This window comes from Dermacentor andersoni, chromosome 1 (assembly GCF_023375885.2).
Source record: "Dermacentor andersoni chromosome 1, qqDerAnde1_hic_scaffold, whole genome shotgun sequence".
In the NCBI taxonomy this organism is placed as follows: domain Eukaryota; kingdom Metazoa; phylum Arthropoda; class Arachnida; order Ixodida; family Ixodidae; genus Dermacentor; species Dermacentor andersoni.
This window is the reverse complement of record NC_092814.1, coordinates 131,114,219-131,130,249: the sequence shown is the minus strand read 5'-3', so window position 1 is coordinate 131,130,249 and position 16,031 is coordinate 131,114,219. Positions and strand designations below refer to the sequence as shown.

General features: G+C 42.3%; 1 protein-coding gene across 3 annotated transcripts in view; it reads left to right on the top strand.

The window, feature by feature from the left end:
• Nucleotides 1-15,422, top strand: part of LOC126545875 (hypoxia-inducible factor 1-alpha inhibitor-like) — a 46,384-nt gene extending 30,962 nt beyond the window's left edge. For all 3 annotated transcript variants that reach the window (XM_050193901.3, XM_055062037.1, XM_055062038.2), the window contains exons 6-7: nt 2,518-2,625; nt 15,167-15,422. In XM_050193901.3, coding sequence (XP_050049858.1) covers nt 2,518-2,625; nt 15,167-15,211 — 153 coding nt within the window. In that variant the 3' untranslated portion in view covers nt 15,212-15,422. The remainder of the gene's footprint in view (nt 1-2,517; nt 2,626-15,166) is intronic.
• The last annotated feature ends 609 nt before the right edge of the window (nt 15,423-16,031 follow it).

Sequence of the window (16,031 nt, the reverse complement as noted above, 5' to 3'; positions counted from 1 at the left end):
CCACTTGACACCTGAACTTTTACAATGCAAAATATTCACATACAAGATCAATTTGTAACTCAGGTTCTGTGTTCATAACCTTTAAATATTACAATCTTGAAAGTAGTGTTCACGCTTTTTCTTCAGAATTTGCTCATTTAGTTTTCTTAGTGATGTTGTGTACCCAAAACCTTAGATAGCATTCTGAAATATTCTTTTCATAGGGCTCGCGCTCTTCTGTTCAAGCCAAGCTTTTAAAACGATTGAATTTCTTGCTGGGTGAGTTGGTGCAAGTTAATGAACAACCTATGAAACATAAAGACACGTACACAAGAGAAGTGGTCAGAATGAGCACCGAACTTACAACTCTTCACTTGTAAGTCCAGGTCTCGTCTTGACCACGTGTTATCCTGTGTATGCATCTGTCTCGCTGGTTTCTCTATTAAAACACACGTGCTGCGCAGAACATACACATTACAAACCAAGTAAAGTATGTCGTCGTACAAGCACACCACACATGTAAGCCCACCATGGTTGCTATGTGTTGCGTTGCTAAGCACGAGGTCGCGGGATCAAATCCCGGCCATGGTGACCGCATTTCAATGGGGGCGAAATGCAAAGACATCCGTGTACATAGATTTAGGTGCATGTTTAAGAACACCTGGTGGTTGAAATTATTTTGGAGTCCCCCACTACAGCATGCCTCATAATCAGGTCGTGGTTTTGGCGCATAAAGTCCCATAATTTAATTTAATTTTTTAACAGCACATGTATTCGAGCACAACCCGAGACCGCTGCAGGCCAGCAGCGAAATCCCATCCTCTACTTCCAACATGTAGCCCATGCATGCGACATAAAAACCGCGCACAGTGACGTGCCAATGAGTATACATAAGGCGTAAATTTATTATTGACATACGCAAACTTGTGAGCACCTTCCTAACCATCACCAACTCAAGCAAACGTTTGCATGACAGTGGTCCTGAGCAGATGACGAGAGCTTATGTTACAAGTGAAACATTACGCTTGATGTCATCTTTACGCGTCTGGTGCAGCTATGACCTACTGAGGTGTTGTAAAGCCCTCCGAAAGCATGCCACAATCAGGTAAAAGCTGTTGCAACAGCACACAACCTATAAGTATGACGAACATACTCTGCATTCTGGAACGGCCGCTACGGTGGTTCGAGCTTCTTGTCTCCAACAAGATGGTAGTGACTGGCTTCACTTTTGGAGAGCCACCTTCACTCCAGAAGTCTAAGTATATGACCTCCTTGTGTACTGCTCTCCTTTAGTAGGCAATAATCTAAATGCGCTGCCGCCGCTCCCTATTGCAGGCGGCGCTATGTGAGCATCATGTTTCACTTCAGGGGCGTCCATTGTTGCCCACCAGCCCAATTTCGTTTTGGTTTCCCGTTGCTGTCTTAAAACACTACTACACAATGTGAAAACAACAGAATATGTCTCGGGCCGCCAAAGCCCCACCAGCGTGACATGCGTCTCATGCCTCGTGCACAATAATTTGTGCAATGTTTCGCATTATGGAGATGTCAACTACAGTTGAGTCTGTCAATTTTTTTAGTTTCTTCAGATTGTGCATTTTGTCAGTTTGTTTATATTTTCTCATTTTTTTACAAAACGTATGAACGAGGTTCTACTGTATCATATGCTTGGTTATTTGCTTGCATAGACCCACTAAAACATTTCATTGGCTATGGAGTTGTGGCGTTGAGCACGTGGTTACAGGTTTCTCGTTATGTGGCCATATTTCAATTGAGGCGTCGTGCAAATACGCTTGTATACATTGATCTAAATGTGCATGAAGGAACCCTAGGTGGTCAAAACTTATCTGTGCCTTTACAGCATCTCTCATATTGCATATCTAGTCTTAGGATGTAAAACACTATTGAATACTGTATTGTCGTTATTATTACTACATTTGTGTAGAGCAGCACCATATGCTTCGTTGTTTATGAGAAAGCAGTGAACATTCACTTGAACCTAAAGCGTCCTCACTTTGGCTCGAAGTCCCCAGTCAGTACTTTGCCTTAAGCACGAGCAACAAAGGCCTTGCAACAAAGGAACAATTTTAAATAACTAAACTTCAAAATAACATACACTCAGCAAAAATATTCAAAGCAATAGTTCAAGCACCCAAGCAGCTATCCTACACCTCAGCACAGCACACGCCTCACGAACCCCCTCTTGCTGCACTGGCCCGCCACAGTCTTGGTCGTAAGTCCCGCTAACTTATCAAGCCCTGACCATGCGTGCTCCACGATGCGCAGTGCTTCACGTGACCTGATTGCCACATGGCGGTGCTTGCATGTTGATTGTCGTGGGGAGCAATTGACAAGGTCTCGGAAATCACCACAAACTTTATTAAAGGGCAGCACCGACTGATACGCTTAGATTAAATGCCTTCCTCTAAGCTTGCATTGATTTGCACTGGTATCATTCTGATGATTCTTTTCCAACTTGCCCATGATGTGTGTGTGTGTTTTAACATTATCATTGATGTCTCTCTCTCTCTCTTGCAGACTGCACCAGCAGACAAAGTTGTCTACCCCCTGGTTGGTCATCAAAAAATGGCAATCATGCGAAATATTGAAAAAATGCTGATTGAAGCACTCAAGGATGTCAATGAGGTTAGTACCTGAGAAATTTAGAACCATGCCACCAGTGAGACATGCTGTGCATGTATTAAGCTCAAAGGGAAAAGATTTGATTCGTTGAATGAAAGTTTTGTACGGGAATGTACACAATAATTTCGAAACCATTCACAATCAAATAGCTTTTTAATGAAGCGCATGGGCCTTCCAAAAGCATTCGTTATAGAGTCGAACCCACTTATTACAGTATTCAAGTGCCACGAAGATTCCATTGTCATAACTGGGTCGCATGAAAAAAAAAAAAATTAAAGTAGGGGGATGGCAGAGCTGTTGTGAGAAAACTAGAATGGCGCGGAGGCCAGTGCCCCTCTCCACCACCTTCCTCCATCAGGCTGCTGATTGTGTTCACTCGTTTAAATGTTTAACTCTGCTTCCTGCGCTCTCCGATGCGTGTAACAAGCTGTGTCTGTCGGCCTTTATCCCTTTCGCTGTCGGACCTTTCTGGCCGTGACGCACCCCCAGTGTCGGCTTGGTTTCAGGGAACGAGCATAACAGGGAATGAACGTAGCAACTTATTTTTGATTATGATTGGTATACAAATAACATAGTCAATGCAATATGCACATTTCAGTGTTTTGCAGCTGTTGTTAGTAAGCATCATCATCATCATCAGCCTGAATATAAAATCCGTTCAACATCCGAATCTGACGATGCGGAACCCTGTTCCTCGCATGTAACTCTGTCCGAGTCCGAATCCGAGCTCGGCTCGTATTCTGAATCGGAATTGAGCTGCCGCTCCAATGAGCAGACGAAGGTCCCGCGCGCTGAGCCATCCGAAAGTAACCGCGCGCAGGGAGGATGCGCTTTCAGTTGCCCGCACAATGGAGAGAAATGCGGCGTTGCGTGATCAAGAAGACAGAGGGAGATGGAAAAAGGCTAAACAAAGTTCGAAGGGCTTTCCGTTTATTGCTGCAAGTCGGAAGCGAGGGTGCGGCGAGAGAGCGAAAGCAGCAATCGAGTCACTCTTTTTGGAGAGGCAACGGCACGTGCGCCTGAACTTGACGCGCCGTAGCAGGCACACCAACAGAAGAAAAATAAAAACGTTCAAACCAGCGGAGATGGCAGAACAACCCTTGAACCCATAATCACACGCGCGCGACGCATGATCCAGCGAACGCGGAGCCACCGCGCCACTCAGCAAAGAGAAAGCGGGGAGTGGCAGTCGCACCGTACTCTTCAATACATGGACTAACACAGGTCGAGGCGAATATACGAACTCGTAGAAAGAGTCAACAGATGGCGTGGCCAATCCAGGAGCGCCAGCTTTGCGCTCAGGCACGAAATTTTGAACGCACGATAGAGAACGTACCGGTACGTCAGTGACACTGTGGGGGGAAGCGCGATGACGTACCGGTACGTCCGTTACAGCGAAAGGGTTAAGAATGGCACTGCTATAACAACTGCAAAGAGGGGTGACGGGTGGCAAGCGACATTCAAGCTCCGCCGAGGCATCGCTTTGGTGGTCCCAAAAGAGGCCTTTAAAAAAATGTGAAAAGGTTGCCACGGCAACCTGTCAGCTTGAGAAATACAGGAGAAATGCTGGGGCAGGATTACCACAAGTATCTCGCCACGTACTTCTCATGGCTTGCACAAGAAAACTCCATGTCCATCAGCCGTACTTGCTTTACACGAAGCTTGTCGACATCCTTCTCCAAGGCATCCAGTTGCTCCACGTGGTGCAGCGGAAGGTTCCTCACGAAAATGAAGCCCTGGAGGGACTGAATCATCTGGAGGGACTGAATCATTTGCAGGACCTCCTGTGAGAGCCTCCTGAGCATACGTCACTGTAGGCCACTCTTATTGATCTCCTCCGCTCACGGCTTGTCTCGCTTGCCGCCGTGGTGAGCCACGAAAAATCAGCTCAGCCTCTCGCAGTGCGCATTTTGCCACTAGTGCGGTTGGGGCATTACAGCACGACGCAGAAACGGCGACCTTGCCATTTGAGGGAGGGTGAAATTGGAATACACATAACTTTGACGGGACCACAGAGTCAGTTTGAATTAACCGTGTTCGAATTAACGAGATTCGACCTATCATTCTTATTTGGAAGCTAAATATTTTGACAGAATTGCCTGTTTGGTTGGGTTAATTTAATTATGAATTGTGCAATAGGAGGACGACAATGTGCGCCTCAGGTCACTTGGGGCCTATTCGCTCAGCGCATGTTGGCCTGTCATGCTGCAGTGATTCACACCAAGTAGGCAGGCAAGTCAAAGCTTTCTGCCAAAATGACCCACTGGAAGAAGCTGCTGAGCCAGGCCGATTTCGAGCAGCACGAACATTAGCTTGCCAAAGCTGCCATAATGACAATACGTGTTGGAGTCACGAGCGCCAATGATTTGTTCAATATTTTTAATTACATAGATGTCAACTACAGTTGGGTATGTCAGATTTTTTGGTGACTTCTGATTGTGTGTTTTTTTCTCAGTTAGTTCTTTCTTCTGTTTTTTCCCAAAGTGTATGAATTAGGTTCTGCTTATAGAGCAAATTTTTTTGTTGTGGGAGCATAGTTCACCATAGGCGTTGCCCCATAATATGATGGATCCTAGATAACTTGTTTGGTCCTGTGCAAATGTGCTGCAGTGGAGGTGGTTTTGGTTAGGGGCCCAAGACTGTCTTGACTGCGTGCCCAAAAGACCGTCCTTGATTTGTTTGGAGCAAAATAACTTAATATGAATGCTGTTTTGAATGTTGGCTTCATTCTGAGCAGCCAACTCATGATAATCTTCAGGATATATATACCTAATGGATTCCTATCAATGGGCAGGTTCATTATAAGTAGCTTTCGTATTGCAGAGCAGTATTATCGACATGTGCTGTTCTGGTAAAGCGTAAACGAATTTAGTTTCTCTGTCGCATACAGATTTTTCTTATATTTCATTGTAGCTCGCTCTGCTGTAGGAAATTCTTATGTACAGCAAGGTTTCCCAAAACTTTGTGCTCTAAGGAACCACCCCGGCTTTCAGAAAGTATGACTCCCTCACTTATGCCTCATTAACTGTTAAAGTTGTCACTCATGCATGTGAGGACTTCCTCTTTTGTTCTTAGTGGAGAGTTCAAATTTTTTAGCCACCTGCTGCAGCAGCTATGAAAATTGGCTATTAAGATTTTTTCTACAGCCACAGACGACGCTGGCCCATGTTTTTCGTGCTATCATTGTATCATCTCGGTGTTTACTCGTGATCGTGATGGTCAACTATATGTAATGAGCCATACATAAGAAATAATAATAAAATACTTCAGATTAGTGCAATTGTCACCACACAAAGACTGGTGCAAATCACCAAGATCAAAATAAATGTTTATTTTTTCACTTAAGGGGCCTATGGGTCTTGGAGACAAAAAATTCACTAAAGAGTTGATTTTTTATTTCTGTTATTGTTCTAATGCCCATATCAGCACGCACCTGCTGGCAGAAAAATAGCTCAAAATGGCATGTTATTCAGGAAGAAAACACTGTATTTGTCCGATGAAATGCACAGCTTTGACCACGAAAGTGCTGAAATACCCATTTTTTGTCATTCACCATTCCAAAATTGTCTGTCATAGACAGGCCATGTCAATGAAATTTGTGAAATTTATTATTGCTTCAAAGTGGTTACAGAATGGGATTGATAAGAAATACAAAAGGAGGCCCCATAGTCAAAGACTGTATTGGGACCTCCAGTCAAGGTTAGGTGGTGAGAGGGATGACAATATGGCTGCAAAATAAAGCAATAGTATGACATTAGCTCTTTCAGGGTTGATTTTTTTCGCCATATGCGACTGCCTAGGGTCGATTCTTTTTATTGCAGATTCCAATTCTTCTGAGGGACCTATTTAGAAAAAATTTACCGTAATTTTTCTAGGGTGACCATAAAGTGAGAAAAAAATATTTTGCGTTGGTATATATGTACTCTTTATTCATGAATAATCACAATAAAAAGGAAATAAGCTTATAAGAATTAAAAATTTGATGCATTATTATAGTTCAAGTCTTAGAATATGTGCACACGAGAATATTTCGCAAGTCTCAAATGTTCCTGCTCTTACACTAATATTTACGTCCATAGCCTAATCGAACTGCGTAGGCGAGTGCACCCAAGGAAACTATGTGGTTGTATGCCCGTCAAAAAAGCAAAACGTGTGACAAACATCCTCTAATCTTCATCTAATTGCCAATCAGAGGCAATTAGATATCGCGAGTCCCCCCCCCCCCAAAAAAAAATGAAACGCATGCACGGCGGCATCCTTCCTATGCTCACCCCTGTGAGCACTAAACGAGCGAGAAACAGGCGGCTGCCCTTTGAGCGATTAGTAATAAGATAGCCGTCAGTTAAGGGAAAATGAGACATCCACTTCATCGTAGCAATTGCTACAAAGGAAACCCATACGGGTTCCTTGAAAGAAAAGCCTCACAGTTGAAGAAAAATTCATCCTGGTTCGGGACTCGAACACGGGACCACCGCCTTTCCGGGGCAGCCGCTCTACCATCTGAGCTAACCACGCGAGTAGCAGATAGAAGGGCGAAGTTGAATTTGTTAACAACTCGAAGCATCAGATAGCCATCAGTTTTGCGAGCGCAAGAGTGCGAAACTGCCTGCGGAACAAAACCCAAACCGCCGCCTGCCTGCCTGCGCCCCAATGCACGAGCGGTAGTATATAGACGCGCCGGAGCAAACTAGCTCTAAAACAAACTATGCAACGAAAACTGAAAGAGGGAGGCGCGAGAAAAAAATTCCCTGTATTCCCACATAGTGGCAGCACATTCCAGGAAAAAAAAAAATTAGGAAATTGGTGTGCTTTTTAAACATACAGACGGCGCCGTAAATATATGGCATCTACCATTTTGGACTTGTTTGCGGCGCCGTATATTTATGTCATTGACCCTGAAAGGGTTAACATACAGGTCAAAAATTAAAACAAGTATAAGAGAATAAGTTGAGCAAAAATAAACAAAAAGTTAAAGAAAAAGACATGTAAAAAAAGAGACAAGTGTGCGAGTATGTACACATGTACATCAAATGTGAACTACATGCAAATGACAAGCATAACGAAAAAAAAAGGCACATAGATCTATTCCAATACAAAGACATATCGATTGCAAAAAAAAATAAATGATAATAATATGAGCAATATACATGAACATAAGCTATGGTGCCAAACTAAAAAGAACTCTCGAAAACAGTATGATACACAGTGAGCAAGAACAATTTAAAAAATGTGCACCAATTGGAGCAAATTAATCAAAAACATTTTAAGATCATTTTTACATTTGTATGTGGTGTTACACTATTTTGTAACTACACCCAAAGAGTTCCACAATGAAATTCAAGGAAAATGCACTGTGAATTTGCCATAATTAGTGCGCACTTTGGCTGAGATAAAATTTTTGTTACATACAAATCTCATAATGTTAGCATTCAGTAAAGATGATTCTGAAATTAGGTCAACTGGGAGCTGATTACTTATGAGCTTATAAAACACGATGACCAAATTAGTTACTGAGCACGTGCTGGTGGGCGAGTTGGTCATGCATGATTACAACGAAGGCGCCAAATAAATAAATAATAAATAAATAGCGCCTACGTGGTTGTCTCGTGTCTCCTTCCTTCGTCCGTTGTTTTATTTGGCGCCTTGTAATCAAATTATAGTTAATTATCTGAGATACATATAATATGTTGGGGTTAAAAGAAAAATGTAAACCAAGTTACCCCAGCCTGTGCCCTTAAGCATAATGGGCTTTATCTGAGATACAGTGAGTGTGTTATTACATCTGATATGAGTGTTATATGTGTTTCCCGTAGATGCCACAGCATAGTTGATGCATAATAGAGCGACAATAGTGTGTTAGGGTTGTAATGGGAACGTGCTCCGACGAGGATTCACATGCCGTAAGCCATTTTTATTTTTACACATGCAACATGAAGATGGAATTTGAGATTGCAGTCAATTTGACTCCCAAGTATGTGGCATGACGACTCGCAGTAATTTGATGTCCAATTAATGCAGGAGGTATACTATTTATTATACATTGGCCAGAGCTGAAAACAAGGAATTTTGATTTTATAGGGTTTATTTGCAATTGATTTTTATTGCACCATTCATGAATATTTGCAATGTCAGAGTTCAGTTACCAGTGCTGAAATGCAATTGGCAGAAGTTAGTACATATCATTGAGTCACCGGCATATAGAATACAGTGCGAGTATTTGAGACAGTTAGGCATATCATTTCTATAAATTAGAAAGAAAAGAGGGCCAAGAATGGACCCTTGTGGTGCACCTAAATTAGTATTTTTAATGTCCGAGACTGCGTCAGACATGCCGACAATTTGAATTCGGTTATGTAAATAACTCTTTTAAAAAGTAGCAGAGGAGGACCACAAATTCCAATGAATTCAAGTTTTTTTAAAGAGTATGATGTGATCAATTGTGTCAAATGCTTTAGTAAGGTTGAGAAACACTGAGCCAGCAAAATTGCCTTAATCAATAATTTTCCTCAAAATATCAGTTAAAAAGATTCAGGCAAGGTCAGTTGAATGTCCCTGCAGAAATCCGAACTGATAAGAAGAAAGAACATCAAATTTTGATAGGTATTGTGTTAAATTTATTACCACTAATTTTTTATTACTTTACTGAAGAATGGCACAATGCAAATCGGCTGATAGTTAGTCATTAATGAACAGTCACCTTTTTTTTTTTGTAAATGACAGTAATCTTTCCTCGTTTTGGCTCATTTGGGGAATGCCTAATTTGAATATATTGTTTATTAAAAAAGAAAGAACATCTGATATCAGATGAGCAATCATTTTTATATGGTAAGGCTGCATGCCATCGAGCCCCGCATCTGTGGTTTCAAAATTTGTATGACAGGAAGTACCTCATCAGGTACTGAAAAATGGTAACATGAAAAATGAATGAGGTAGATGAGGAGAGGACGCCTCGAAACACGTGATGTGTTTATAGACTGATCGAAGAAGAAACCACTGAAGACATATGCGATTTCTTTCAAATGACTATAAACCTTATCTTCATGCCTGATAAAAGATATATAATCAACCTTTACTTTGCTATTTAAGAAGTCACTCATAATTTTTCATTTTTTACTATTATCTGATCTGCATTCAGTAATTCTCATTTCATAATAGTGCTGGCGTTTGGCTTCCTTTCATTTAACATTGAGAGAATTACAGAATTTTTGTACCTGAAAGTAGGTAAATATTAAAAGGTCACTTTTTGGTTGTTTTTATAAAGATATTCCTGTGCACACATTGCCTTCAATGCCATTATTCAACGAGGGGCTTTGTGAGGAAGATATTATTATTGTTACCATTTTTTTTTTGCATTTCCTTCTGTGAGACTTAAGATCAAAGTGTGTGCACAACAAAGACAAGAATTTCGAGAATGCCTTTTGTAGGTCAGTAATACAGTTATCGAGGGCCAATCGATAGCTCTGACAGCATCAGTGAATCCATTTCTATCTAAAACAGGTTTGTTGAATGTAGAAATGCTGCGAACACCACGAGAAGGGTAATCGAAGTACAAAAATATAGGATACTGATCCGCGATATGCACACTCAAGACATCTGCCTTGGGCAGAAGCAGCAAATTGGTTAGTGCATGATCAATGAGCGTACACTGCAACATTTCAAAATCTTGAAGAAATCACCAATAAAAATTCACATTTGCAAAGTTGTAACTTTAGAATTTTATAAATTCAGGTAAAATATGGATATAAACAATAAAATGCAAACTTTTACTCTTTGAACATTCAGGAACATGCCTGCTTAATTTCAGCTCCCTTGGTGTAGTACATTTCTTGCAAGTTGCACCCAAATTTATAACACAAAAATAATTGAAATTTGTTTTCAATTGACTTAGAAGAAAACTAATTGCATATTTGTAATCAGCACAAAAGATTGAATGTTTCCTGAAATTTTCAGTTGTCTAGAGTCAATAACAAGTTTGTTTTTATCTGGGACCCATGTCCCCCCTTGAGGGAGAAATAATGTATGCTATATGTAGTCACCTTCATATTGTAGGCAGCAACTGACAAGCTTTTAGAAATGCCACCATCATATTTTTTCATTTCACACTGCACTGACAAACACAGAATATTTAAAAATAATTGCACTGTGCCCATTACACTCGCAGCTACACTGTGGTCATAACTGCACCCACTCAGAACAACAGAACTGTACCTATTAAGATACATCCAGAGGACCATACTTCCATTCTTACTTTCATCAAATTTGAAGAGCCACAGACTGCTTTTCACATTATGGCACTTGCTTACGTCGACGAACACCAGATAGATGAGGCAATAGCTACTTACTGAATACAGGTAACACAACACATTCTCTGTGATGCACTAGTAAAGGCAAGTAAAATTCCACATGCGCTTGAAATCTCATTCCTCTATTTTAATCCAGATTTCATCTGGGTAGGCATGGGTATCGCATCGCTGATTTCTTTACTCGCAAGCAAATTCTCAGGGCAGCTGCATTTGTTGAAAAAGAGATGTGAGGTGCCAGCTCACTTCGACAAATGCAATTACCAAATGTTTGCCAGAATTGAGCAGCAAGTTTTTCTGGTGCCAGAAATCCGTTACAGATTGACCAGCTTAGGAAAAGCGTTTTCTGTGAATGTGACTGCCATAAAGGGGAATTCTTGCTCGTGTGACTGGGCCAAAGCTCCTGGTGGGAACGAGTAATGAAAATCAGTGTGGAAGCAGTGTTTTTTGGTGCACAAAGGACCTGTGTATGGTCTCGTGTCAGTCTTGCCATAAGATAACAGTTGTGCTGAGAATATAGTGATCTCACAGAAGTATGGACAGAAAAAAAAATTGTTTCCTTTAAAGGGACCGTGAAACGATTTTGACGATTTTGTACAAACATGCCAAGTCATTAGAGTAGGTCCTTTTGATCATTAATTGATGCATCTAAGTGCTTTGCGTAAAGTGTGTAATTTATTATAAGGTTTTAAAATGTACATCGCTGCTGATCGCAGCACATCGCTCGGCTGAATTTTAAGCCATCCCTACGCATTTGACGTCACTTGCCCCGATGAAGTTAGTAGGGCGAACTATCCGATTGGCTGCCCAGGTCGCGTCATCAGCAATTTTTCCAACTTTATGCGGAACAAATGTTGTTCGTAACAGTTGGAATGTTAGTTCATTTGTTTCTATAAAAAGAAAGTAACAGAAAGAGAATGCACAAAACAATTTCTCACTACACTTAAGCGCTTCTGGCACATAGCAATCGTCGTCTGCTTGCGTTACAATGTGCTCCATTTTGACAAGAGCTCCGCGGTCAGAGTCGGTCTTGGTCTTTTCACGAGCACCATGATTCGACTTTGTTGCGTAGTGGGCTGCAAACGTAGCGACTGGCAATATGTCAAGCTGCGACATTGTGTCCCTCTGCAAGGCAGCAGACAAGCGTGCTGTCTGCAGCACATCAGACTGCCGCTATCCGATCGGTGCCAGGATTTGCGTGTTTACAGCCGTCACTTGAAACCGGAGGATTACTACCGCAATAGCATTTCGTGAGTCCAGTATTCGGATAAACGTAAGCGCAAGGGGATAGGGCCTGGCCGTTTGACCGTGCCGTTTCACGGGATGAGCAGAAGCGCAAATGTGAATGGTCTGCATGGTGCAGCCACCTGGTGGCACAGAGCTCAACCACACACAGTAGCAGTAACAAATTGTATTCTTCTTTGCTACTGGTGTAATCGTTAACACATTGTTTTTGTAAATGTTTAAAATGTTTTACACTTGGTTAGAGCAATATTAGCACTTTGTTTGGCTGGTTAAGCTCTGCGCCAACGGGTGGCTGGACCGTGCAGACCGATCAGGCCGCTCACGTACGTCTACGCTAAAGTCAGCTTGAGTTTATGCCTCCAGCCATCCATCGAAACACCCAGCTCACCTGTGGTTACCAGAATACCAGACACATTCAGCGCTGCGACAGAATGCTTGCAACGCACGCTGCTTCGATAGCTCTCTCTCTTGGGGTCGACTGTCAAGCAGCTGGCAGAGGGGCTTCGCGTGCTCGCTCCTGGAGAACCGGAAGTAGACGACACGAGGTGTCATCATGACGCAGAGCCAGTGAAGGCGAAGCTTAGCCCCAATCACTCGGCGAATGAGTTAAGGAGGAAATGCATGACTATGGAGGAGGGTAACTTGTAATCGTCTGTAGCTCTCTTAATATGAGACGCTTCACACAAATTATGGTGCGAATGATTAACTTTAGCTGTACCCCACTCGTCTGCAAAATTTGTCCGAACCATTTCAGGGGCCCTTTAATGCATATCTGTCAACCCAGTAATCATGGTATGGAGCTTTAGTTTGTAGCAGCACGACTATTGCCTCCAGAGCCGGTGAACAAGAAGATTGCTTTCATGTATGTAGCGTGAGAATAGAACATGCTAGCACGCTTGACCTCAGCAGTCGTGGTACCTGCTGCTTCCAAGATCCCATGGCACCATGGCTGGCCAATCTAAACAAATCGTGGCTACGGTGGATACCTATCTGCAATGCTTCCCACAAATTGGCGACACCGGACGGCCAAGCCTAGCCATGCCAATGCACCGGCTCTACCAAGGCGAGAGTGACGTGGCCTCACACAGTCTGGCAGATGTCCCAAGGTTGTAGGGCATCTGGGAATTCTACATTGACATGCCGGACATCCAGTTCATCCAGCTGGAAGCCACTTTCGTATCATCAAGGTTCCAGGCTCCGGCTGCCACCCCCCAGCCCCGACTTCTACGAGGACTTGCGGGCAGCTGTCCTTGCTCACTATGCTACCTTGAGCACTCAGTCACAACAGCTCTCACCATTTGAACCGTCGCATCTTGTCGTACCACATCGCCTGTATCCACCCATGCCAATTGTCAGCATGCGCTGGCCCCAGCATGTATACAGAGTGTATAGCAAGTAATTAATTGCGAGATTTTTAAATGCGATATTTCATAACCTGCACCAAGTGCAGCGTGGATTTGGGCCATGCTACAGGCCCAATGGTTACATCAAGTGGTATCGCACACCAGTGACACGCACATTGATAAGGCTAGTGCAGCTCCTCGAAAAATATCTAGACTCCGACAGTGGAACATACGGGGAGATTACGACGGCTGTAGATTTTTGTGTAGGGGCTGATGAGGCTGGTGCACTAGACAGAGACCACATGGTGACTATGCCACCAAAAGCTGAGCATGACAGAATAAGATATCAGAAGAGAGCGAGCAACACACTACATTTGTAGAGATGCAACAGCAGAGGGCTAAGCTTGCCCTATGTTGATTGCAAGAATGCGCAGATTGAAAAAGGTAGGAACAATCGATTTGGGAGCACATGCCCAGCCTTAAGCAACAGTCATAACCACTGCACAGGGCTGACTGGCATACATACTTCTGGTTTGCGATACCACTCTCTACGAGTTTTGTGACACAACCCGAGGCCCGCTTCATGCCTGAAGCCATGCTGTGTTTCGTGCGCATTTTGAGCAGGTGAAGGTTGAATTCCTACACATCTTCATTGTTGGATAGGAAACTTGCAACTTCCTGTGTGCCTATGCCATTTCAACTGTCTTACTTTGACAGAAGTTTTGCTGCCCTTAGTGGCAAGTCAGTTACTCACGGTTATATCTAGCTGCCTAGTTGAACCAAGATTTGGCTTAACTGCCAAATAGCACTTGGAGGGCAAAAAATATTGTGCCAATGAAATGGCATCTTTAAAGTTGAGTAAAATACTGTATGGTGCCACAAATTGGTTCTAGGGACACATAATGGTAATGCGGCAAAGTTGTAATATAGTTGAGCAGGTCCAGAAAATCGGGTGTCCATATAATCAGTCTATGTGTTCAGTAGTTGCACGCCTAGTCGGCCAACAGCAGTGAATTTGTAGCAGGCATGCCAAGCAAACTTGCAAGCCCTTAAAACGGAAAAAGTCACGACAGCTTTTACCGTCTTGCCAGTGCTACTAAGCAACGTGACCAACAGTGGTATCAGCGTAACACTAATGCTGTCATGGTCCTTCACCATGGAAACTTGGCCCCAAGGATGTGGTGCCACCAGCTCGACTATAAATTTTTGGCCATGGGACAGGCAAAGTTGGCATAACAGGCTTTGTCCAGATTGGAGTGCTTGCCGAGCCACTTGGTTCCTTAGAATACAGTTTGGGGACCTCTACTGTATGACATGAGGTACAACTTGTGCTAGTACTGCAAAGCAGAGGTGAAGTGCAGTGTAACAATGGAACAATTACTATTACTGTTGCTTAGACCTATAATATCTGCCAAAAATCTGGGTTACTAGCATAATCTTTCTTTTGGCTTTGGTACATTGGAATAAATGGATATATTTCATCTAAAGGTAACTTTTTAACTTAACATAATATGCTCTTTGTTTAAAGTCTCACTGTGTTTTGCATATTGTGCATGTCACAAAACATTTTTCTTCAGGAGGGGTTTCAACCACCTCTTAACACTTGTATGCATTATTAAAAAGTTGCATGATCAAAGTTTCCTCTTAATTTTTCAGGTTGGCCCATTACTAAGAGCTATGGTGCTTGGAAGATACACATGAGACTGTGCATCCACTGTAATTTTTATCTGCTGTGAGCATAAATGAATGCTTCTCCCTGCTTTTAATGTAATGTTCTTGTCATGCAGAATGTTTGTTTTTCTGCAGACTTCAATAGGCGTTAGTTTAACTTATTTGCTCTGCAGTCTATTGCTGCAGTGTGGTGAAATATTGTTTAAATAGGTCAAGGTCAATAAATGGCATGTTCATTTGTCATGTGTCACCTTTCTTTTGAAATAGTCAATGCGAGTCAATTCTGCTCAGGTAGCTAATGAAAAATATTCATGAATCAGCCTTTTAGTTGTGCACATTAGGACACATGTTGCAAATCAGACTAGCACCAATTAATTCATCCTTAAAATGTTCTATGATATACATTGGTGTTCCAGCTGTTTCTCAAAGGCATCCCTCTAATGGTTTGGGACAATCTTAATGGAACGCCAACGTATTTTTAGCAGATTTTGGGGGTGTATATCTCAAAAGCGTTACTAGTCTTCTGACTTAACTACTTCTCACCTTCAATTTTGCAATTGCAACATGTGCTCTGAACTGAATAATTAAAAAGTGAATTAGTGAACGTGTTAAATTTGTAACCTGGGCATCTAAATTTATCCATGCAGGTTATGTCTGCCTCTTCCAGTAATACACCCCAACAGGCAACTTGTGCTGTATGTGTGATGCAACTTCAAAAAAATCTGTTGCAGGACAAAAAAAAACTCAGTATAAGCAGCTAAAGGAATCGCGCCGAAACATATTATGAAAACAAAACTTCAAGATGTTGCAAAAGAAATGGGTGAATGCACACATCAACTTATGGTTACCT